The 24,508-nt window shown below is 46.2% G+C and overlaps 1 protein-coding gene across 1 annotated transcript in view; it reads left to right on the top strand.

The window, feature by feature from the left end:
• Positions 1 to 2,152: 2,152 nt before the first annotated feature.
• The window catches only part of LOC311243081 (uncharacterized protein), a 31,269-nt gene continuing 8,913 nt past the window's right edge, over positions 2,153 to 24,508 (top strand). Inside the window, exons 1-8 of the mRNA XM_084332152.1 lie at positions 2,153 to 2,252; positions 5,564 to 5,721; positions 11,598 to 11,812; positions 17,442 to 17,619; positions 20,241 to 20,353; positions 21,700 to 21,781; positions 22,965 to 23,038; positions 23,194 to 23,281. Coding sequence (XP_084188278.1) covers positions 2,162 to 2,252; positions 5,564 to 5,721; positions 11,598 to 11,812; positions 17,442 to 17,619; positions 20,241 to 20,353; positions 21,700 to 21,781; positions 22,965 to 23,038; positions 23,194 to 23,281 — 999 coding nt within the window. The 5' untranslated portion in view covers positions 2,153 to 2,161. The remainder of the gene's footprint in view (positions 2,253 to 5,563; positions 5,722 to 11,597; positions 11,813 to 17,441; positions 17,620 to 20,240; positions 20,354 to 21,699; positions 21,782 to 22,964; positions 23,039 to 23,193; positions 23,282 to 24,508) is intronic.

The raw sequence follows: 24,508 nt of genomic DNA on the forward strand, positions 1-24,508 counted from the left end.
ATTTGCACTACAACTCGTACACCTACTGTGAATTGTACCTAAATTGCACCTCGTCCCATTTCTCCATTTCTGCCTTGCACTATATAGTATTGTATATTAGTACACTGCACAGTATTGTATATTGTATGGTAACTACGTCTATTCTGCATCGAACATTGTACATATGTTTAAACTGAACACTGTGACCTCATTTTTTTACTTCTAATTTTACTATGTTATTTTATTTCATACTTATCTTGTCTTGCACAGTCTCTGGAGCGCAACAGTAAGAAGCATTTTGTACAAAAGTATTCTGTACTTCTGTATGACAACTATTAAAGAAACTTAAAGAAACTTGAAACTTAACAATTGTGTGTATTGAGCCGTACTGTATTGTACCCATTCTGCAATCTATTAAATAAAGTTTTCATTCATTCATTCATTCATTCAACCTCCACTGTCTTTAACTATGAATGAACACAACACTCTAACTTACCATCTTTAGATAATTAAGTACTCAACCTCTACCTTTAATGAGCTTGTAAGCCTCATTAAAGGTAGATTCTGTAATGGGTTGGAGTTTACAACTTGTGGCCAGCAATAGCAAACCCTCCCCTTTCCCCGCTCAACGTTAACCCACACATTAGAACAAAACGAATGTAAACAAAGTGCAATACCAAGCAGGGCTCTATTGCCTAGAGGTCACTGTTTGACGGAATTACAGAATCTACCTTTAATGAGACTCTTTCACCTTTTCTTTGTTTTCAGTCAGTCTGGTCAGAGGCTGAAACAAAACAGGTCGGTTCAGGATACAGTTCTTCTAAGCATTATACAGGGCTGGCCTCTCTTCTGGAGCAGTAGTGCAATATAAGAATTATTTTCGACCAAGTGCTGGTCCCCTCAAAAGACGACGTTGTCTTGAGAGATTACATCTCACATACAGGGACGTGCACAGGACTTTAGAAAGGCAGGTGCCCAATAGGAGAAAAGGGCAAAAAGTATGAAATGTAATTTTTGGGGTTAATACAAGTCTATGGTACATTCAGTTTCACCACTAGATGTCACCAAAACTACATAATGTCCCTTTAATAACACTATGTAGCCTGCCTGCGAGAGAGAGAGAGAGAGAGAGAGAGAGAGAGAGAGAGAGAGAGAGAGAGAGAGAGAGAGAGAGAGAGGGGTGGCATTTCTCTCTCTTTCTTTACCTAATATTTAGATTCTATCGTGACATCTTTCATTTGGAAGGGCAGGGCAGTATATCTATATGTGCAACAGTAAAAAAAAAAAAAAAAAAGAAAAAAAAGAGGGTTGCATAAAAAGGGCACTTTCTAATGAAAAATGAAAAAGGCAGGTGCCCGGGCACCCCTTCACCCCTATGTGTGCACGTGCCTGCCGTCGATATATATACACTTCAAAACGTGCAAAGAGTCCATGCCGGGCGGTATTTCCCTTCATAGAAGCCAGACCGGCGTGGTCTGTTCCTTCATAGGAGCATGTTGTGCAACCTTTAAGTCTTTAAACGTTTTGACCCGAGGGTGTAGTTTAACGAAGCCAGCCCGCTCACCATCCCCAGCTGCCGGATGGAACTTGCCCTGGACTCGCTGCGCCGTCTCCCAGAAGCCTCGCTGCCTGCCTCGGAGCGCAGGATCACCGTTTAACACGTGATTTGTGTTGACAACTTTGGATCGAACTCAAGAAAAAGGTCAAATCCAGTGTTGCTCTTCTTCACACAATAGGACTAGTTGACACACAAACACAGTGGGGGGGGCCTGCGTGTGTGTGTGTGTGTGTGTGCACGTGTACACTTCCATGACCTTTGTGTTGTGAAAACAGCCGCTTGGATTAATGCTTAAACCTGCCCTCTGAGATGAAGGTGTGTTCCGAGGGGCAGGTGTTCCACCAGGCAGAGACAGAGCAGATAAACCTCCAGGGACGTTAAACATTGTCGGAGCCCCACGTCGTGACCTACATCTGTGGCTATCGGGACAACACGCCCACCCCTGCTCTCTGGGGGAGATCGCAAGTGGCGAAGTGGCGAATCAATGACCTAGAACCCTTCTGCTGCGAGGACCAGGGGAGAGAGAGAGAGCACAGGTTGGAAGGAGATCACAGGGAGACGGAGCGAGAGAGGGGGGGGAGAGAGGAGGAGGAGAGGTGGGTGGGGTTCAAACAGGAGACGGGGATGAGGAGGTTCTTCAGAGCGCACAGGGACGAGGACTACAGCCAGATCCAGTACCTGACGTCCAAGTGTAACCGTCTGGCGCACGACAAAGGTACGGCTCCTCGTGTGTGTTGTTGGCTCCGGCCTGGGGCTCGTGGTGTGTGTTGTTGGCTCCGGCCTGGGGCTCGTGGTGTGTGTTGTTGGCTCCGGCCCTCATGGTGTGTGTTGTTGGCTCCGGCCCTCGTGGTGTGTGTTGTTGGCTCCGGCCCTCATGGTGTGTGTTGTTGGCTCCGGCCTGGGGCTCGTGGTGTGTTGTTGGCTCCGGCCCTCATGGTGTGTGTTGTTGGCTCCGGCCTGGGGCTCGTGGTGTGTGTTGTTGGCTCCGGCCTGGGGCTCGTGGTGTGTGTTGTTGGCTCCGGCCCTCATGTGTGTTGTTGGCCTCGGCCCTCGTGTGTTGTTGGCTCCGGCCCTCATGTGTGTTGTTGGCTCCGGCCCTCATGTGTGTTGTTGGCTCCGGCCCTCATGTGTGTTGTTGGCTCCGGCCCTCATGTGTGTTGTTGGCTCCGGCCCTCATGTGTGTTGTTGGCTCCGGCCCTCATGTGTGTTGTTGGCTCCGGCCCTCATGTGTGTTGTTGGCTCCGGCCCTCATGTGTGTTGTTGGCTCCGGCCCTCATGTGTGTTGTTGGCCTCGGCCCTCATGGTGTGTGTTGTTGGCTCCGGCCCGGGGCTCGAGGTGTGTGTTGTTGGCTCCGGCCCGGGGCTCGAGGTGTGTGTTGTTGGCTCCGGCCCTCGTGGTGTGTGTTGTTGGCTCCGGCCCGGGGCTCGAGGTGTGTGTTGTTGGCTCCGGCCCTCGTGGTGTGTTGTTGTTGGCTCCGGCCCGGGGCTCGTGGTGTGTTGTTGGCTCCGGCCCTCGTGGTGTGTTGTTGTTGGCTCCGGCCCGGGGCTCGAGGTGTGTGTTGTTGGCTCCGGCCCTCGTGGTGTGTTGTTGGCTCCGGCCCGGCCCTTGTGTGTGTTGTTGTTGGCTCCGGCCCTCATGGTGTGTTGTTGTTGGCTCCGGCCTGGCCCTCGAGGTGTGTGTTGTTGGCTCCGGCCCGGCCCTCGTGGTGTGTGTTGTTGGGCCCTCGAGGTGTGTTGTTGTTGGCTCCGGCCCTCATGGTGTGTTGTTGGCCTCGGCCCTCATGGTGTGTTGTTGGCTCCGGCCCTCATGTGTGTTGTTGGCTCCGGCCCTCATGTGTGTTGTTGGCTCCGGCCCTCATGTGTGTTGTTGGCTCCGGCCCTCATGTGTGTTGTTGGCTCCGGCCCTCATGTGTGTTGTTGGCTCCGGCCCTCATGTGTGTTGTTGGCTCCGGCCCTCATGTGTGTTGTTGGCTCCGGCCCTCATGTGTGTTGTTGGCTCCGGCCCTCATGTGTGTTGTTGGCCTCGGCCCTCATGGTGTGTGTTGTTGGCTCCGGCCCGGGGCTCGAGGTGTGTGTTGTTGGCTCCGGCCCTCGTGGTGTGTGTTGTTGGCTCCGGCCCGGGGCTCGAGGTGTGTGTTGTTGGCTCCGGCCCTCGTGGTGTGTTGTTGTTGGCTCCGGCCCGGGGCTCGTGGTGTGTTGTTGGCTCCGGCCCTCGTGGTGTGTTGTTGTTGGCTCCGGCCCGGGGCTCGAGGTGTGTGTTGTTGGCTCCGGCCCTCGTGGTGTGTTGTTGGCTCCGGCCCGGCCCTTGTGTGTGTTGTTGTTGGCTCCGGCCCTCATGGTGTGTTGTTGTTGGCTCCGGCCTGGCCCTCGAGGTGTGTGTTGTTGGCTCCGGCCCGGCCCTCGTGGTGTGTGTTGTTGGGCCCTCGAGGTGTGTTGTTGTTGGCTCCGGCCCTCATGGTGTGTTGTTGTTGGCTTCGGCCTGGCCCTCGAGGTGTGTGTTGTTGGCTCCGGCCCGGCCCTCGTGGTGTGTGTTGTTGGCTCCGGCCCGGCCCTTGTGGTGTGTGTTGTTGGCTCCGGCCCGGCCCCCGTGTGTGTTGTTGTTGGCTCCGGCCCGGCCTTTGTGGTGTGTTGTTGGCTCCGGCCCGGCCCTCGTGTGTGTTGTTGGCTCCGGCCCGGCCCTCGTGTGTGTTGTTGGCTCCGGCCCGGCCCTCGTGTGTGTTGTTGGCTCCGGCCCGGGGCTCGTGGTCCAGTCCAGTCCAAAGCGACTTACAAGTTCTGTACGACAAGACATCAGGAAGGGCACAACTCTATCAGCTGAGTAACAATGTTCATCAAAGTGTTGAGTGCTACAGTGTAGGTTAGTTTATTAGGACAAGTGCATGACAGTAAGGTTAGTTAAGGTTAGTTAATAATTATATATATTTTTTTAATTATTATAATTTTCCAGTGATGATGTTGGATCAGTAGAGTCCATGCTGTTCCTCATCTACCTCCAGGTAGTTAGAGCCGCAGACCAACACACAGTCTGCCTGTCTGTACAAGCTGACAGGAGATGATTGAAATCTACTCGGAGTAGATTTCTGGGAGTCTGTACCGTCAGCTTGTACAGACAGGAGCTCGACCCCACGAGCTGAGATACATCAGACCGGCACATCCGGGTACTTTGGCTTCTTTCTGTCGGCGGAACGCTTATGTTGTTTGAAACGTTTGTTTTGTTAGTGCATCATGTCAAAAGCCCTGTTGCTTTTTTGAAAAACGGGGCGTTTGAGGTGATGAAATCACTGCGCCCAGGCAGCCAGTGGTTCGGCAAAAAAAGTTTTCAGAGTATGTATCTGCTTAGAAAACGAAAATGTAATTTTCTTTTTACATTTATTTCTCCACGTGGTAAATACACAGGTCACAACATGTTTACAGGAACGTTTTGGAGTTGTATTTGGAGTGTATTTCGTGACTGTTGGGAATTTTTTATTTCCCCCAAAGTTGGCGTGTTCCTTTAAGTCAAGCAATTAACACTGCCCGTCGGAAAGTAATTTTTCCTTCACTTCCTTCTCGTATGTGAGGAGTGAGAATGTTCATCAATTCTTTTCTTGTTTGTGGAATGTGAGAATGTCCTTCGATTATTTCCCTTTGACCCAAGGTTTTTTGTTTTTGGGGTTGGGAATTAAAGAAATAAAAAATGGAAAATAAAACACATAAAATGGAATAATATTAAATAAGATAAATTAAAATAAACAAGATAGCGTCTGAACTTAGGTTCTCGTGGTTCTCGTGCAAAAAGTACATTTCTCATCTATTCTTTTAACATTTCAACTAAAGTCTGACCTTTCATGTTTGACATATTCTGCCCATTTCATCCAAATCCGGTAGAATCTTTCTAGTTGGATTCTAATTGAGAATGACATATTTTACATTATGTATATATGTCATGAATCCAATCGTTGATTTCTATTCTATTCTATTTCTATTCTATTCTCTCCTTTCCCCTGACGTTCCCTGTGGCTGGTGGGCCTGTGTGGCGCGCTGCAGCGGTGCTGGAGAGAGAGTGCGCGCTGGGCGGGGCGAGGGAGAAGGGTCTGCAGGAGGAGCTGCAGGGCGCGGCCGCCCGCCTGCACCGACAGGGGCAGCTCCACGCAGAGCTCCGCCTCCAACACAACCAGCTGGCCGGCAGCCTGCACCGCCAACAGGTACCAGGGTGGGGACGTGGAGGCAGGCCCGCTTCTTGCCATATGCTGACTATGCGGTTGCATAGGGCCCCCGAAGGCACCAGGGGCCCCCCTAAAATAAAAGAAAAAGAAAAAATTTAATCTTAATTTTTTTTTTTTTTTATTCACTCAATACACTGTATACTGTATATATATATATATATGTAACGGATGGTACCGCGAAGCACAGTCACGAAGGACTTCAGATGTTGTGAAGTGACTGGGGTGAGTAGCGGTGCTATGGGTTAAACTCACTTTCATCCTCAAAAGACAGATAGACACGTTACAAAGCAGTGAGTTCACCTCTTGGTATAGCGGTCTGTGCTGTTGCCTGCGGCGTGGGAGACCACGGGTTCGAAACTCCCTCGGGGCATCGACGTTTAAGGTGACGATGTCACAACCGTTACATATATCCTGTAGGCAGTAGTACGCGAGTTGTGAAAAAAGAACAGGGGGGATGGTCAGGGCTGCAGATCTCATGACAAGTTTGGAGGGGACCCGGAGTAGGGAGGTCCGGGGGCATCGTCCCCCGGTAGAAATGTTGAATGATTTTAAAGGGGAACTATCTTATAAATGGCCTTTTTGAGTGTTTAGCATTGTTTCCTAGCTATGTGAACTTATATTAATATGATCTATGTCTCAAAATTCTCATATTGGCGCATTCTTCCAATTCTCCTCTCACAATATTCACCCTCACTGAACTGAGTCGTTTAAAAATGTGCCTAAAATGTGATGTCATATAGTCACTGCTGCATGTTAATGTTCAGGCGAACACGACGCTCCGCAGTGGTTTAGGAGCCCAGGCTCAAAACAGCTCGAGATCTTGAGGTAGAAAAATGCTGTTTTTGAGGACTTGATTAGAAATACAAAACAATGAATAAAAAAAATATATATATTACAGAGGTGTTCCATAGACTCACAGGAATTGTGTAAAAGTGCCCAAATAGTGAAAGAAATAGTAAAATAGTTCCCCTTTAATACGCAAATTAAGCTTTTAGGTTTATTTTGAAACTAGAATTACAGACCGGGAGTAGATACACTACTCTTGATATCATATTTTTCCAAATTTGGGGGGGACATGCCTCTCTAGCCTCTTTTCCTCTTAAAGTGCACCAGATTGATGCATTTAAATGTTAAATGCATGCCCACCTTACAGGGTTTGGAATCCCCCCACCATCAAAACTAATCACGTTCATTATTGCGTTCATTATTGACATTACTAAATGAGATGTCATGCTAATATGTCATGTTCTACAGTAGGACTTACTATTATAATACCTAATAAAACAAGTCATTAGAATAATAGAAGCCTACTTTGCTGGAACAATTAATTTAGCACGTATACAGTATGTGTGTGTGTGTGTGTGCTCGCGCACTGAGGCTGCCTCACTAAGCCTTTCTCCACGCATTTATTTATTTATGGAGCAGTTATTTATCCACTCTGGTTGGATGGTGTATTGTACTTGTTCTGTATAATAACAATACATTTGAATCTAATCTTGAGATCAGTCGCAAATCGCTTCCGCGCTACCTGTAGAATGGATCAGCATGGTGAATGGCAATGTCGAACATCTGCTGTTTTGCACACGCCACATTCGCCTTATAAGGAGCTGGCGGGGCGTGTCTGTATGCAAATGCATGAACGTGAACGCACATTTCAGTTTAAGAATGAATGACGTATTTCATTCATGCGAACCCAGTTGCGAAGATTCTGACGAGTTACGGAGACCGTTTCACATGTTCAGAAATCCGGAGGAGGATTTCCGTAAATCTGTTATAATATTTACCAAGATTTTTACCAAGGCGCGAACACGTTCGAGAAGAGGACCATTGTTTGTGTTGTTGGCTCCGGCCCGGTACAAATCGTCAAAAAAGGTGAAATATGAAATATATCACTGGCGGTCAGGTGGCGTAGCGGAGATTGCGTTCGTCACCAACCCCCGGAGATGCTGGATTTCCCTGTTCGAATCCAGCTCACAGCTCCGGGGTTGTCACCAGCTTGGCTGGCCGTTCACACTAATACAATTGGCAGTATTAGAGGGTGGGAAAGCTGGCGGGTGGGTCCGGGTCGTTGTAAACAGCGACTCCTACAGTTCGGTCGGGGCGCCTGCTAAGCGCGGATAGGATCTAAGTGGGATAGTGTGATCCTTCCACACGTTACACCCTCTCAGTGAGAGTCCGCGCTGCCAGGTGAAAAGAAGCGGTTGATTGGCTAGACGTGTGTCGGAGGAAGCACGTGATAGCCTCCACTCTCCCAGACCGACTGTGGGGGGTAAGTGCGCAGCGACCAGGAAGGGGATTGGGAATTGGCATAACGACTAACATTGGGATGGGAGAAAATCGGAGGAAAAAGGAGGGGGAAAAAGATAAAAAAAAAAATATATATATATATGAAATATATCAGTCTGCACCCAAAATATAACAAACATCTCCACAGATCCACTGAATGACATTCATAAAATGTCAATATGTTTCTAAGACCCTGAACGGGGCAAATCTGTTGCTCAATCAAACAAGCCTCCTCTACTTTGACTAGATAAGCTATTTTATGTCTCACTCCATTCATTTCGTAGAGTCCCATGTCTGCTTATTGTCCTGGAGCTGGTGAGACGGAGTTCCACGCCTCAGTTCCTTCCTCTGTAGATAGCGCTCCCGGGTGAGGGGGGAAAATATGTTTGTTTGTTTTTATTTTGGGTGAACTTCCCCTTTAAGGAGAGGGAGCGCTGGCTCCCGCGGACGCAGTCCCACAGACAGCTGCCAGGAACCACAACAGAGCACGGTCTGCAGCGCGTTATTGCTTTTCCACAACATATTCATAATCACTTCAAACATAAAACAAAGACAGACAGCTCCGGGATTAGAATTTACTTAGTTCCCCCACAAAAGAAAAACAGTTCATGTTCCGTTAGCGGACAGAACATGTGTGTCGTGGTTAAAAATACAAACAGGTGATTTCAATCTAGTGAGTTAATTAAAATGTAAGAAAGGCAGAGCGATACACGCATGGAATGCCTCACATCCAACCACAACGCATGGTCGTAAATAAGTGTTGTATGTTATTGGTGTGTTCAGTCGGGCCTTGTCAACGTGTCAAGTGACCAAATAGTATATATATATACGAGGTGATGGTGTTTGGGTGCATTAGGTAGGTCGTAAAATCAGGACCAATCAGATGCAAGGCGGCAGATTTATTCAACCTTTCTTTCTGGATGCAGGTGGTTTGTGTGATGTTTTAGGAATCGTAGCATCATCATCATATTTATTGTCTCATGATGCTCCATGTTCATAATAAAGTATGTTTTACCACTTGGTAGTTTACCGCTGGTATTTACCACTTGGTAGTTTATCACTGGTATTTATCACTTGGTAGTTTGACGCTGGTATTTACCGGGGGACCCTGATGGAAACAAGACAAACGTCTTTCTCAGGTCTGCATCCCCTTAACAATTGTATGTATTGAGCCGTACTGTATTGTACCCATTCTGCAATCTGTTAAATAAAGTTTTCATTCATTCATTCATTCATTCATTCATTCATTCACCACTTGGTAGTTTACCGCTGGTATTTACCACTTGGTAGTTTATCACTGGTATTTACCACTTGGTAGTTTATCACTGGTATTTACCACTTGGTAGTTTACTGCTGGTATTTATCACTTGGTAGTTTACCACTGGTATTTACCACTTGGTAGTTTATCACTGGTATTTATCACTGGTATGTACCACTTGGTAGTTTACCACTGGTATTTATCACTGGTATTTACCACTTGGTAGTTTACCACTGGTATTTACCACTTGGTAGTTTACCACAGGTATTTATCACTTGGTAGTTTACCGCTGGTATTTAGCACTTGGTAGTTTACCACTGGTATTTATCACTTGGTAGTTTACCGCTGGTATTTACCACTTGGTAGTTTATCACTGGTATTTATCACTTGGTAGTTTGACGCTGGTATTTACCACTTGGTAGTTTGCGCTGGTATTTACCACTTGGTAGTTTACTGCTGGTATTTATCACTTGGTAGTTTGCCACTGGTATTTATCACTTGGTAGTTTGTCGCTGGTATTTACCACTTGGTAGTTTGTCGCTGGTATTTACCACTTGGTAGTTTGTCGCTGGTATTTACCACTTGGTGGTTTGTCGCTGGTATTTACCACTTGGTGGTTTGTCGCTGGTATTTACCACCTGAGTCTCCTGAACACGTAGAGATAAACCCCTTCCTACGCTGAGCTATATGGTAACTTTCGCGCACCTACCCCCTACAGGTGAATTGTTGCGGAGGTATTATGCGGTAGGTACACGAAAGTTACCATATAGCTCAGCGTAGGAAGGTCAGATCGACTCAGGGTTTATCTCTGTGTTTAGGTTTTAAGGTTTTAATTAAGTTGTATTTAATGTTTAGTTGAGAGAATAGAACCTGCATTCTCATATACTCCAGAATAAAGTTTTCATTGACCGTGTTTCCAGCGTCTACTCCTCATGGACCTGACAAAACGTTATAAATCAAAAGTCTTTTCCGGAGCATAATGAGTGTGCAGGTTCTATTATCTTTATTGTGATTATTACCTAACCCAACAGATCACCGGAGACGCTGGCCACTAATGCCCTTAGTTACCACCAATTCTCTGAAGGCGTAAATAGCGTCACCTTAACTGCACGTGGCAATTAGCACAAATCTTTGTGAACTGGAGTGTTTTTGCAATAAGGCTCATTTGCATATGAAAGATATAGAAAGGGGCACATTTTCCGCCCATATTACCTCATTTAAATACCTGAAAATAGTACCGACGCACAGAGACGCAATGTTGATGGCAATGCAGTTAGCACCGTATTTCACCCTTTGCAAGGGTTATTTGTGTTATTTGCAAGGTGTGTTTTGGAGCTATTTGCACCGACATTGCCTCAGAAAAAGCTGCGCAATCCCTTTGTGAATTGGCCCCTCAGTGTATAACTGGTGAATTGGCCCCTCAGTGTATAACTGGTGTGTTGGTCCCTTCAGTGTATAACTGGTGTATTTGTGAATTGGCCCCTCCGTGTATAACTGGTGTGTTTGTGAATTGGCCCCTCAGTGTATAGCTGGTGTGTTTGGCCCCTCAGTGTATAACTGGTGTGTTTGTGAATTGGCCCCTCAGTGTATAACTGGTGTGTTGGTGAATTGGCCCCTCAGTGTATAACTGGTGTGTTGGTGAATTGGCCCCTCAGTGTATAACTGGTGTGTTTGTGAATGGGCCCCTCAGTGTATAACTGGTGTGTTTGTGAATGGGCCCCTCAGTGTATAACTGGTGTGTTTGTGAATGGGCCCCTCGGTGTATAACTGGTGTGTTTGTGAATGGGCCCCTCAGTGTATAACTGGTGTGTTTGTGAATGGGCCCCTCAGTGTATAACTGGTGTGTTTGTGAATGGGCCCCTCAGTGTATAACTGGTGTGTTGGTGAATTGGCCCCTCAGTGTATAACTGGTGTGTTTGTGAATTGGCCCCTCAGTGTATAACTGGTGTGTTTGGCCCCTCAGTGTATAACTGGTGTGTTTGGCCCCTCAGTGTATAACTGGTGTGTTTGGCCCCTCAGTGTATAACTGGTGTGTTGGTGAATTGGCCCCTCAGTGTATAACTGGTGTGCTGGTCCCCTCAGTGTCTAACTGGTGTGTTTGTCCCTCAGTGTATAACTGGTGTGTTGGTGAATTGGCCCCTCAGTGTATAACTGGTGTGTTGGTCCCCTCAGTGTATACCTGGTGTGTTTGGCCCCTCAGTGTATAACTGGTGTGTTGGTCCCCTCAGTGTATACCTGGTGTGTTTGGCCCCTCAGTGTATAACTGGTGTGTTTGGCCCCTCAGTGTATAACTGGTGTGTTGGGCCCCCAGGACCTGGTGGTGCTCCTGCAGCGCCACGTGAGCCTGGCGGAGGAGGAGAGCTTCCGGGACGCGGCTCTGCTGGGCCTGGAGCTGGAGCAGGTCCACTCAGAGCTGCTGGGCCTGCAGAGCTCCGAGGTCCAGCTGGAGGCCCTGGTGGAGGAGCTGCACGCTGAGGCCCAGCGCGGAGCGGCACGGACGGAGAGCCTCAAGACGGAGCTGCACAGGTAGGCCTGCTGTCCGGGGGGCCAGTGGCTTCAAGGAGAGAGTGGAGATGTTAGTATCGGTTGGCAATATTATATATTATATTATAATATTATAATATGAATTTCCCCAAGGGGATCAATAAAGGAATATCTTATCTATCTTATCTTAATCATGGAAAGTAGAGCCGGGCAAGCCAGCTAACATTTTTAGTTTTTCAGTTGAATTATATTTAAAGTTCAAGGAAATCCAGAGTTAAAAAGTTCAATAAATGCATGATGTTTCCAAAGTCAACGAGTAATCGTTTGTGTTTGTAATGTATAGCCACTATTCACATATGTAGTTTTTCCTGCTTTTAGCCCCATGGTACACCTACGAATGGGATTTGAACCCCCGACGTTGTGTGTACATGGTTCATATCTTTTATTGCTGAGCTGCCAGTGAATTCCTGAAAAAACAAAAGTTCCTCGGAAATGCATTGGAGATTTGAGGGTGTGGTATTAGTTTTACTGCTGGCAGGGCAGGGTCGGGGAAGGATCTGACCTGTGATGTCCCCTGTTGTCTTAAGACTTCCACTGGCAGCGGTTTGATTTAAATGCATACTTATTATAGTCTACCCAGCTGTGCAAACCGAACAAAAAAACAAGAAGAAAAACAGAACGCTCGTCTAGATAAGGGCATATGTTACAAAAAGAAACATAAAAATTAATGAGTGGAACCGCTAACTTTTGATTACCATCTCTCTCTCTCTCTCACAAAAACCCGAGCCAAGTGAAGCTGTCGGCGGCTGCTCTGCAAACACAGCGGACAGATCTCTAAGTCATGTCGTCTCGAGGTTCAATGAAAACATCGGCGTTGAGATCTGTGATTTTAAGTCAGCAAAAAAACAAAAAAAAACACTCTTCGACCCTCAAGCAGCGGCGTGCCTCTCAATCTGCTGACTTGGGCCTTGCGGTGAGAGAGAGGGAAGCCGGCTGGTCTAGACTACTGTACTAGTGTCCAGAATACTGGAGAGATGACTGGTCTCTACTGTACTAGTGTCCAGCATACTGGAGAGATGACTGGTCTAGACTGTACTAGTGTCCAGCATACTGGAGAGATGACTGGTCTAGACTGTACTAGTGTCCAGAACACTGGAGAGATGACCGGTCTATACTGTACTAGTGTCCAGAACACTGGAGAGATGACTGGTCTATACTGTACTAGTGTCCAGAACACTGGAGAGATGACTGGTCTATACTGTACTAGTGTCCAGAATACTGGAGAGATGACTGGTCTATACTACTGTACTAGTGTCCAGCATACTGGAGAGATGACCGGTCTATACTGTACTAGTGTCCAGCATACTGGAGAGATGACTGGTCTATACTGTACTAGTGTCCAGCATACTGGAGAGATGACTGGTCTATACTGTACTAGTGTCCAGAACACTGGAGAGATGACTGGTCTATACTGTACTAGTGTCCAGAATACTGGAGAGATGACTGGTCTATACTGTACTAGTGTCCAGCATACTGGAGAGATGACTGGTCTAGACTGTACTAGTGTCCAGCATACTGGAGAGATGACTGGTCTATACTGTACTAGTGTCCAGAACACTGGTGAGATGACTGGTCTATACTGTACTAGTGTCCAGCATACTGGAGAGATGACTGGTCTATACTGTACTAGTGTCATTAAGTCGTGACCCACATTTTTTAACCACTCTGATTTTTTTTTTTTTTGCAGTAATACACAATCTTTCATGCACTGTTAAAAACATGAAATAAATAAACAAAAGTGCAACAAAAGTGCAACTAGGGCTAAAAACCCAATGAAATAAAATAATAATAGATAATATATGCTTATCTTAGCAGACTTCTTAGCTTAACATAACAGACCTAAGTTTGGGGGAACTAATGGGATAAATAGGGTTGCAACAAGAGTGCAACTAGGGCTAAAAACCCAATGAAATAAAATAATAATAATAAATAATATATGCTTCTTAGCAGACTTCTTAGCTTAACATAACATACCTAAGTTTGGGGGAACCAATGGGATAACTGGGGATGCAACAAAAGTGAAACTAGGGCTAAAACCCAATGAAATACAATTCTAATGATAATAAATAATATATGCTTCTTAGCAGACTTCTTAGCTTAACATCCCAGGGAACTAATGGGATAACTGGGGATGTTGTTTGCTCCTGACAAGAGTCTCAAAGTCTGGGGTGATGGTAGACAAAGCAACTCTGAGGTCATGCTCAATGTCCAATCTGTTCCTCTGCTTTGTCTTCAGCTGGACCAGAGCTGAGAAGCCACTTTCACAAAGATAGGTAGTGGGGAAAAAGAAAATTACTTTAAGTCAATGGTTTAAGGGTTGACTGCTCCCAAGCACTGGAATACACAAACACTTCTCTACTTTTATTTAAATCGAATTTTCAATGGAGGACTTTTACCAGAGTACTATTTTATCTGGGTATTTCTACTTTTACTTAAATAAAGGAACTGTGTACTTCTTCCACCACTGGAGTACCGTCACTCCGATACAACGAAGCTGAATATATAATATAATAATATAATATCAGATATCTGTGCTGCTCAAAGCGTAACAGCAACGTCTCTTTCCACAAATCATTGAATGGTTACTGATGATAAACCACAGACCTCGTTAATGTGAACAGAGACCTCGTTAATGTGAACACAGACCTCATTAATGTGAACACAGACCTCGTTAATGTGAACACAGACCTCGTTAATGTGAACAGAGACCTCGTTAATGTGAACACAGACCTCATTAATGTGAACACAGACCTCGTTAATGTGAACACAGACCTCATTAATGTGAACACAGACCTCATTAATGTGAACACAGACCTCATTAATGTGAACACAGACCTCATTAATGTTCAAGTTTCAAGTTTCTTTAATAGTTGTCATACAGAAGTACAGAAGACTTTTATACAAAATGCTTCTTACTGTTACGCTCCAGAGACTGTTCTAGACAAGATAAGTATGAAATAAAATAGTATAGCATGTAAAATAGAAGTAAAAATAGAAGTCACAGTGTTCAGTATATACATATGTACAATGTTTGATACAGAATAGAAGTAACTGAGTTACCATACAATATACAATATACTATGTGAACACAGACCTCGTTAATGTGAACACAGACCTCATTAATGTGAACACAGACCTCATTAATGTGAAAACAGACCTTGTTAATGTGAAAACAGACCTCGTTAATGTGAACACAGACCTCGTTAATGTGAACACAGAACACAGACCTCGTTAATGTGAACACAGACCTCGTTAATGTGAACACAGAACACAGAGCTTGTTAATGTGAACACAGACCTTGTTAATGTGAACACAGACCTTGTTAATGTGAACACAGACCTTGTTAATGTGAACACAGAACACAGACCTCGTTAATGTGAACACAGACCTTGTTAATGTGAACACAGACCTCGTTAATGTGAACACAGACCTCGTTAATGTGAACACAGAACACAGACCTCGTTAATGTGAACACAGACCTTGTTAATGTGAACACAGAACACAGACCTCGTTAATGTGAACACAGAACACAGACCTCGTTAATGTGAACACAGAACACAGAGCTTGTTAATGTGAACACAGAACACAGAGCTTGTTAATGTGAACACAGAACACAGAGCTTGTTAATGTGAACACAGACCTCGTTAATGTGAACACAGACCTCGTTAATGTGAACACAGACCTTGTTAATGTGAACACAGACCTCGTTAATGTGAACACAGAACACAGACCTTGTTAATGTGAACACAGACCTTGTTAATGTGAACACAGACCTTGTTAATGTGAACACAGACCTTGTTAATGTGAACACAGAACACAGAGCTTGTTAATGTGAACACAGAACACAGACCTTGTTAATGTGAACACAGAACACAGAGCTTGTTAATGTGAACACAGAGCTTGTTAATGTGAACACAGAACACAGACCTTGTTAATGTGAACACAGAACACAGACCTTGTTAATGTGAACACAGAACACAGAGCTTGTTAATGTGAACACAGAACACAGACCTTGTTAATGTGAACACAGAACACAGACCTTGTTAATGTGAACACAGAACACAGACCTTGTTAATGTGAACACAGAACACAGAGCTTGTTAATGTGAACACAGACCTTGTTAATGTGAACACAGACCTCGTTAATGTGAACACAGACCTTGTTAATGTGAACACAGAACACAGACCTTGTTAATGTGAACACAGTGAACACAGACCTTGTTAATGTGAACACAGACCTTGTTAATGTGAACACAGAACACAGACCTTGTTAATGTGAACACAGAACACAGACCTCGTTATAATAATAATACATCTATTTTATATAGCGCTTTTCCAGGTGCTCAAAGACGCTTTACATGGGTAGAAGAGACAAAAACTATGGCAAAACAAAAACAGAACAAAAATAATACATGACAAAATAAAATAAAACCGACAGAATTAGAGGTCAAAAGCAAGATTGAAAAGGTGGGTTTTGAGGGCTGATTTAAAAGATGTCAGGGTGTTTGCATCATGGATATGGCTGGGGAGGGCATTCCAGAGGGAGGGGGCAGCAGCAGCAAAGGCCCTGTCGCCCCAAGTCCGGAGCCTGGTCGTGGGAGGTGTTAGGAGGTTGGCATCAGCAGACCTAAGGCGACGGGTGGGCGTGTGACGGTGGAGGAGGTCGGACAGGTAGGGAGGGGCAAGGTTGTTGAGGGCTTTAAATGTGATGAGAAGTATTTTAAATTGTATCCTGTATTTGATCGAAAGCCAATGGAGGTCGTGGAGGACAGGGGTGATGTGATCAGAGCGACGGGTGGAGGTGCGCATGCGGGCAGCAGAGTTTTGGACATATTGGAGTTTATTGAGGATAGTGATTGGTGAGCCGTAGAGGATGCTGTTACAGTAATCCAGTCTTGATGAAATGAATGCATGAACCAGTGTTTCAGCAGCGGAGAGTGAGGGGTGGAGACGAGCAATGTTCCAGAGGTGATAGAAGGCCGTTTTGGTTATGTGGTTCACATGGGGAAGGAAAGAAAGGGTGGAGTCCAGGATGGTGCCAAGGTTACGGACATGAGTGGAGGGGGTGACAATGGAACCATCAATATTTAGGGAGAAATCCTGGGTGTGGCTGGTGAGGGAGTTTGGACCGATAATGATGATTTCTGATTTATTGCAGTTTAGTTTGAGAAAGTTATTTTGCATCCATGTTTTGATATCTGTGAGGCAGGTGGTGAGGGTGGAGAGAGTGGCTGGAGTGATAGTCTTGGTGGAGAGGTAGAGCTGAGTGTCGTCTGCGTAACAATGGAAGCGGAGGCCATGTTGGCGGAGAATCAGACCAAGTGGAAGGATGTAGAGGATGAAGAGCAGGGGACCAAGTACTGAGCCTTGGGGGGGTTATGAACACAGAACACAGACCTCGTTGAGAACACAGCTGAATATATCATGAATGTATCATAGCAGAATGAATATTGTGCTCATTAATTTGTGCTAAACTAGGCTAGCTTGCAGCTCGATAGCTTTCCTGGTAGGATGCCATCACTCCAGACAGAGCCTCCGACCTCAGCATCCGGTGAGTCGTTGAGTTAGTGGATGCAGGTACTTTCTCACAACGCTGAATTTGTAACCAACAGCAGGACGGCAGCGCTGGAGGATCTTCAGAGCCGCCATGCTGAGCTGGAGGATCTTCAGAGCCGCCATGCTGAGCTGGAGGACCGTCAGAGCTGCCATGCAGAGCTGGAGGACCTGCAGAGCCGCCATGCGGAGCAGGCGGTGGAGCTGGAGGAGCTACGCAGCGCCCACCAGAGGAAGGTGAGGGAACTCCATGTCTCTGTACAGACAAAACCATTCATGGCTGCATTTTGCGGAAGGAAATGAACGTCCCTCATTTCTCCCTCGAAAGATATATAAAATGCAAACTTCTAACATGAATCCAATGCTCCACAAGCTCACTGAATCCATGCAGAGTCAGTGTAGTCAGGTAGTCTTACCCCGAAAATGCGATCGTTACAAAAAGCTTGGTTTAGGTCCGGTAAAATACGACACTGTGATCGTTACAGAAACATGTTTCAGGTTCGGTAAAATAAACATAGAATATACCTTACCTTAGCCAGAAGGTACTCCAAAAAGAATAATTCCAATGATCCCATCGGCGATCGTGATTACTCGTTTATATGTAATTACTCGTGTTTACGGGAAACTATAGGTTTTGAGGCGAGAAGATCTCCTAGCGATCTTCAGATCCTCCCCCTCAGAGCGAGTCAGGACAGACAGGGATCAGGACAGACACTGTCTGAACTAGACTATCAGAGTTAAAAAGGTAGGCGATACTGCCACCTGGTGAGATTCGATCGTCCGGCTGAGCGTATAGAACGGGGATCAAAGGAAAAGATCAAAGGATCAAAACCTGAGTATACTTGAATACTTGAATGTACTACTTGAATGTGATCTAAGGCTGGTTCCATTTCCACGGAAGGTGGTGTTTCCTTGTACTTCTTCCCTTGCAGGGAAGTGTATTTACATGGGGAATGTCATCACCACGGGGCTCAGGAAATGGAACGTGCTCATTTGGATCTGAATGTAGCCCTGGATGTTGTACAGTTCTCTCTCTCTCTCTCACACACACACACACACGCACGCACGCATCACACACACGCACGCACGCATCACACACACACACATGCATGCACGCGCGCACACACACACACACACACACACACACACACACACACACACACACACACACACACACACACACACACACACACACACACACACACACACTCCTCTCCTGCTCCAAGGACAGGTACCAACATAAACGGTTGTATCTGTGCTTGTAAAAGTAGACCACACAAGATACAAGATACCTTTATTGCCACACAACCAGGTTGGTGGTATTTGTGTTCGGTACAGAGTGTTTGAAGCTCTGGATATACATGAAACAGGAACATGGATACATGTACCCCCCCTTCCCAGCAATAAATACTAAATAAATACACAACACAACATAACACACTAACCAAGCTCCCGTCAGGAGGGGGGGGGGGGGGGGGTCAAGGGAGTCCAGGGTGCGTCTATGCCTTCTACAACGCTGTTCGGTTTCCGGGGTCCTCTGATTGGCCACTAAGCCCACGTGACCCTACGCTAGCACGCCCCCCTTATCGCAGCCAATTATCGCTTACGCCCGCGCATGCGCATGAGCCGCAACAAGCCCCTTCAATGACAGAGCTCTCATATTTGCGAATGCATAAACTATATCTTAAATTATGGCTATGTGTCTAATATGGCTGTCGCTTATCAATGACTTGTTTTGTTTACATCAGGGTGAACGCTGTTGCATTCGCAAATATGAGAGCCAGCAATACGCAGCTCCAGTTAACCTAATTTATACCGTAATGAATCATTAAAAAATATACCGTTAACTGGAATATGTTGTTTCTTTACACATATGTTGGATTATGTAATTGGTTTGTCATGACAAACCAATAAAAAATCGCTACTTTACATCAGGGTGAACGCTGTTACGCAGCCACCACCCACTTCAATGACAGAGCTCTCATATTTGCGAATGCATAAACTATATCTTAAATTATGGCTATGTGTCTAATATGGCCGTCGCTTATCAATGACTTGTTTTGTTTACATCAGGGTGAACGCTGTTGCATTCGCAAATGGCTATGTGTCTAATATGGCTGTCGCTTATCAATTGACAGAGCTCTCATATTTGCGAATGCAACAGCGTTCACCCTGGTGTAAACAAAACAAGTCATTGATAAGCGACGGCCAGTATTTAACCTACGGTATTATAATCAGAATATTGGTCCATTTTACTCCAATGTTCAAATTTTTTCCTGTGTTGTTGTTGGTGAGTCTACTTTGTTTAGGTTTGTGGGATTAGGCCTTTAATAAGGGGTGAATGAGGGCGGCTGAGTGGCGCAGTGGGCAAGGCACTCGCTACTAGCACAGGATATGCTGGTATCTAGCCCAGCTCTCGGCGTTGCTACCGGCTTGGCCGGCCGTCATACTAACACAATTGGCAAGTGTTAGAGGGTGGGAAAGCCGGTGGGTGGGGATTGGACGCTGTAGACAGCGACTCCTACAGGTCGGTTTGGTGACGCCGGTACAGCGGAAACAGGAAGTATCGGGGGCAGCGTGAGCCTCCCACGCGTTACTCCTCGCCACTGAGAGTTTGAGCTGCTGCGGTGAAAAGATGCGACAGGCTGCCTCCTCGTGTACCGGAGGGGACACGTGATGCAAGGCTTCTATCCTCACTACAGCCGACCAGTGGGAGGCATAGTCTAGCAACGTTCAAGACAGGGGAGGGAAGAATTGGAAATACGAAATTGGGATGGGAGAAAAATTGAAAAATGGGGAGAAAAAGTGGATAAAAAAAAATAAGGGGTGAATGATGTGTAGTGTGGTCTTGTGTCCAGGTGGGGGAGCTGCAGCGGGAGCACGAGGGCAGCCTGAGGAAGTTACAGGAAACAGCACAGCAGTTTGAGTGGCTCTGTGAGCAGCAGCGCTACTGGATGAGCTGTGTCAAGAGGTGGGCTCACCACCTCACAGGTTCACTCTGCGTTACCCCCATTACTGTAGAGAGAGATAGTTCAGCTCCTCTCTCATCACCTCTTCTCTCTCCTCCTCTCCTCTCCTAACCTATCTTCTCCTCTCTCTTCACCTTCCCTTCCCTTCCCTCCTCTCCTCCCCACTCCTCTCCTCTCCTCTCCTCTCCTCTCCTCTCCTCTCCTCTCCTCTCCTCTCCTCTCCTCCTCTCCTCTCCTCTCCTCTCCTCTCCTCTCCTCTCCTCTCCTCTCCTCTCCTCTCCTCTCCTCTCCTCTCCTCTCCTCTCCTCTCCTCTCCTCACCTTCTCTGCTCTCCTCTCCTCTCCTCACCTTCTCTGCTCTCCTCTCATCTCCTCTCCTCTCCTCTCCTCACCTTCTCTGCTCTCCTCTGCTCTCCTCTCCTCTCCTCACCTCTCCTCTCCTCTCCTCTCCTCTCCTCTCCTCTCCTCTCCTCTCCTCTCCTCTCCTCTCCTCTCCTCTCCTCTCCTCTCCTCACCTTCTCTGCTCTCCTCTCCTTTCCTCACCTTCTCTGCTCTCCTCTCCTCTCCTTCTCTGCTCTCCTCTCCTCTCCTCACCTTCTCTGCTCTCCTCTCCTCTCCTTCTCTGCTCTCCTCTCCTCTCCTCACCTTCTCTGCTCTCCTCTCCTCTCCTCACCTTCTCTGCTCTGCTCTCCTCTCCTTCTCTGCTCTCCTCTCCTCTCCTCCCCACTCCTCTCCTCTCCTCTCCTCACCTTCTCTGCTCTCCTCTCCTCTCATCTCCTCTCCTCTCCTCTCCTCTCCTCTCCTCTCCTCTCCTCTCCTCTCCTCTCCTCTCCTCTCCTCACCTTCTCTGCTCTCCTCTCCTCTCCTCTCCTTCTCTGCTCTCCTCTCCTCTCCTCACCTTCTCTGCTCGACCTCTCCTCTCCTTCTCTGCTCTGCTCTCCTCTCCTCTCCTCCCCAATCCAATCCTCTCCTCTCCTCACCTTCTCTGCTCTCCTCTCCTTCTCTGCTCTCCTCTCCTTCTCTGCTCTCCTCTCCTCCCCAATCCAATCCTCTTCTCTCCTCACCTTCTCTGCTCTCCTCTCCTCTCTCCTCACCTCTTCTCTCTCCTCCTCTCCTCTCTTCTCCCCTCTCTTCACCTTCCCTCCTCTCCTCCCCATTACCCCCCCCCCCTCCCCAGTACAAGCTGACGGAGGATCACTGATATTTACACAAAGTAGGTTTCAGTGAGCCTCAGTCAGCTTGCTTGGTGAAGACTAATGGGGATCATGACACAAGGGTCATGTGGTTTGACCCCATGCATCCACTTCAACACTACAATAAAGTGTATGATCATGTGACCCCTGCCACAGATTCAAAGACGGTCTTGCGGATGAGAGAGAGGGTCTGGTACAGCAGGTGGACACGCTGGAGAAGAAAGTAGCCCAGCTCCAGGTAATTAAGACAAGATCAAATCAATTCTGTTCATGGTTTCTTATAGTTTGCTTTCCACGTTAAGTGTGTCTAGTATGTGGCCCATCTTTATGGGTCAACTTTAAAGACCCCCTCTACTCAAAAACATGTTTTTTTTGGTTAATGACCTTCTCTGTACTTCCCTGAAATCTGTGATGTCACTAATATCTATCTATCTATCTATCTATCTATCTATCTATCTATCTATCTATCTATCTATCTATCTATCTATCTATCTATCTATCTATCTATCTATCTATCTATCTACCTACCTACCTACCTACCTACCTACCTACCTACCTACCTACCTACCTACCTACCTACCTACCTACCTACCTACCTACCTACCTACCTACCTACCTACCTACCTACCTACCTACCTACCTACCTACCTACCTACCTACCTACCTACCTACCTACCTACCTACCTACCTACCTACCTACCTACCTACCTACCTACCTGTCTGTCTGTCTGTCTGTCTGTCTGTCTGTCTGTCTGTCTGTCTGTCTGTCTGTCTGTCTGTCTGTCTGTCTGTCTGTCTGTCTGTCTGTCTGTCTGTCTGTCTGTCTGTCTGTCTGTCTGTCTGTCTGTCTGTCTGTCTGTCTGTCTGTCTGTCTGTCTGTCTGTCTGTCTGTCTGTCTGTCTGTCTGTCTGTCTGTCTGTCTGTCTGTCTGTCTGTCTGTCTGTCTGTCTGTCTGTCTGTCTGTCTGTCTGTCTGTCTGTCTGTCTGTCTGTCTGTCTGTCTGTCTGTCTGTCTGTCTGTCTGTCTGTCTGTCTGTCTGTCTGTCTGTCTGTCTGTCTGTCTGTCTGTCTGTCTGTCTGTCTGTCTGTCTGTCTGTCTGTCTGTCTGTCTGTCTGTCTGTCTGTCTGTCTGTCTGTCTGTCTGTCTGTCTGTCTGTCTGTCTGTCTGTCTGTCTGTCTGTCTGTCTGTCTGTCTGTCTGTCTGTCTGTCTGTCTGTCTGTCTGTCTGTCTGTCTGTCTGTCTGTCTGTCTGTCTGTCTGTCTGTCTGTCTGTCTGTCTGTCTGTCTGTCTGTCTGTCTGTCTGTCTGTCTGTCTGTCTGTCTGTCTGTCTGTCTGTCTGTCTGTCTGTCTGTCTGTCTGTCTGTCTGTCTGTCTATCTATCTTATATGTTGAATAGTATGAACCTTGTGTTCTGTTGCTAGGTGGAGTTGAGGAAGAGTTCAGAGGTCAGCGGTCCCTCACGGACCCTCCCCTGCCCCCTTCAATGCTGTGACACGTGAGGACAAAACAATATTAATACATGTGAATATGACGGAGAAAAAACAACCCACTTCTTCTGTTTGATTCACCCAAGTCCTCCCAACTGTTATTTTCAAACTAACATGAATATAGCAACTGCTGGCTACATGACTTGCCTTTCTTTCACCACAGGAGCCCAGTGTGGGACCAAGACATGACGGCGGAACTGCAGTCTCAGGTGGACGATGGGAGAGGGCTGTATGAAGAGCTCTTTAACCAGGTAAACATGTCTAACTATACAGAGGTATGAAGAGCTCTTTAACCAGGTAAACATGTCTAACTATACAGAGGTATGAAGAGCTCTTTAACCAGGTAAACATGTCTAACTATACAGAGGTATGAAGAGCTCTTTAACCAGGTAAACATGTCTAACTATACAGAGGTATGAAGAGCTCTTTAACCAGGTAAACATGTCTAACTATACAGAGGTATGAAGAGCTCTTTAACCAGGTAAACATGTCTAACTATACAGAGGTATGAAGAGCTCTTTAACCAGGTAAACATGTCTAACTATACAGAGGTATGAAGAGCTCTTTAACCAGGTAAACATGCTAACTATACAGAGGTATGAAGAGCTCTTTAACCAGGTAAACATGTCTAACTATACAGAGGTATGAAGAGCTCTTTAACCAGGTAAACATGTCTAACTATACAGAGGTATGAAGAGCTCTTTAACCAGGTAAACATGTCTAACTATACAGAGGTATGAAGAGCTCTTTAACCAGGTAAACATGTCTAACTATACAGAGGTATGAAGAGCTCTTTAACCAGGTAAACATGTCTAACTATACAGAGGTATGAAGAGCTCTTTAACCAGGTAAACATGTCTAACTATACAGAGGTATGAAGAGCTCTTTAACCAGGTAAACATGTCTAACTATACAGAGGTATGAAGAGCTCTTTAACCAGGTAAACATGCTAACTATACAGAGGTATGAAGAGCTCTTTAACCAGGTAAACATGTCTAACTATACAGAGGTATGAAGAGCTCTTTAACCAGGTAAACATGTCTAACTATACAGAGGTATGAAGAGCTCTTTAACCAGGTAAACATGTCTAACTATACAGAGGTATGAAGAGCTCTTTAACCAGGTAAACATGCTAACTATACAGAGGTATGAAGAGCTCTTTAACCAGGTAAACATGTCTAACTATACAGAGGTATGAAGAGCTCTTTAACCAGGTAAACATGTCTAACTATACAGAGGTATGAAGAGCTCTTTAACCAGGTAAACATGTCTAACTATACAGAGGTATGAAGAGCTCTTTAACCAGGTAAACATGTCTAACTATACAGAGGTATGAAGAGCTCTTTAACCAGGTAAACATGCTAACTATACAGAGGTATGAAGAGCTCTTTAACCAGGTAAACATGCTAACTATACAGAGGTATGAAGAGCTCTTTAACCAGGTAAACATGTCTAACTACACAGAGGTATGAAGAGCT

This window comes from Notolepis coatsorum (genome assembly GCF_963971535.1).
Source record: "Notolepis coatsorum genome assembly, chromosome: 16".
Lineage (NCBI taxonomy): Eukaryota > Metazoa > Chordata > Actinopteri > Aulopiformes > Paralepididae > Notolepis > Notolepis coatsorum.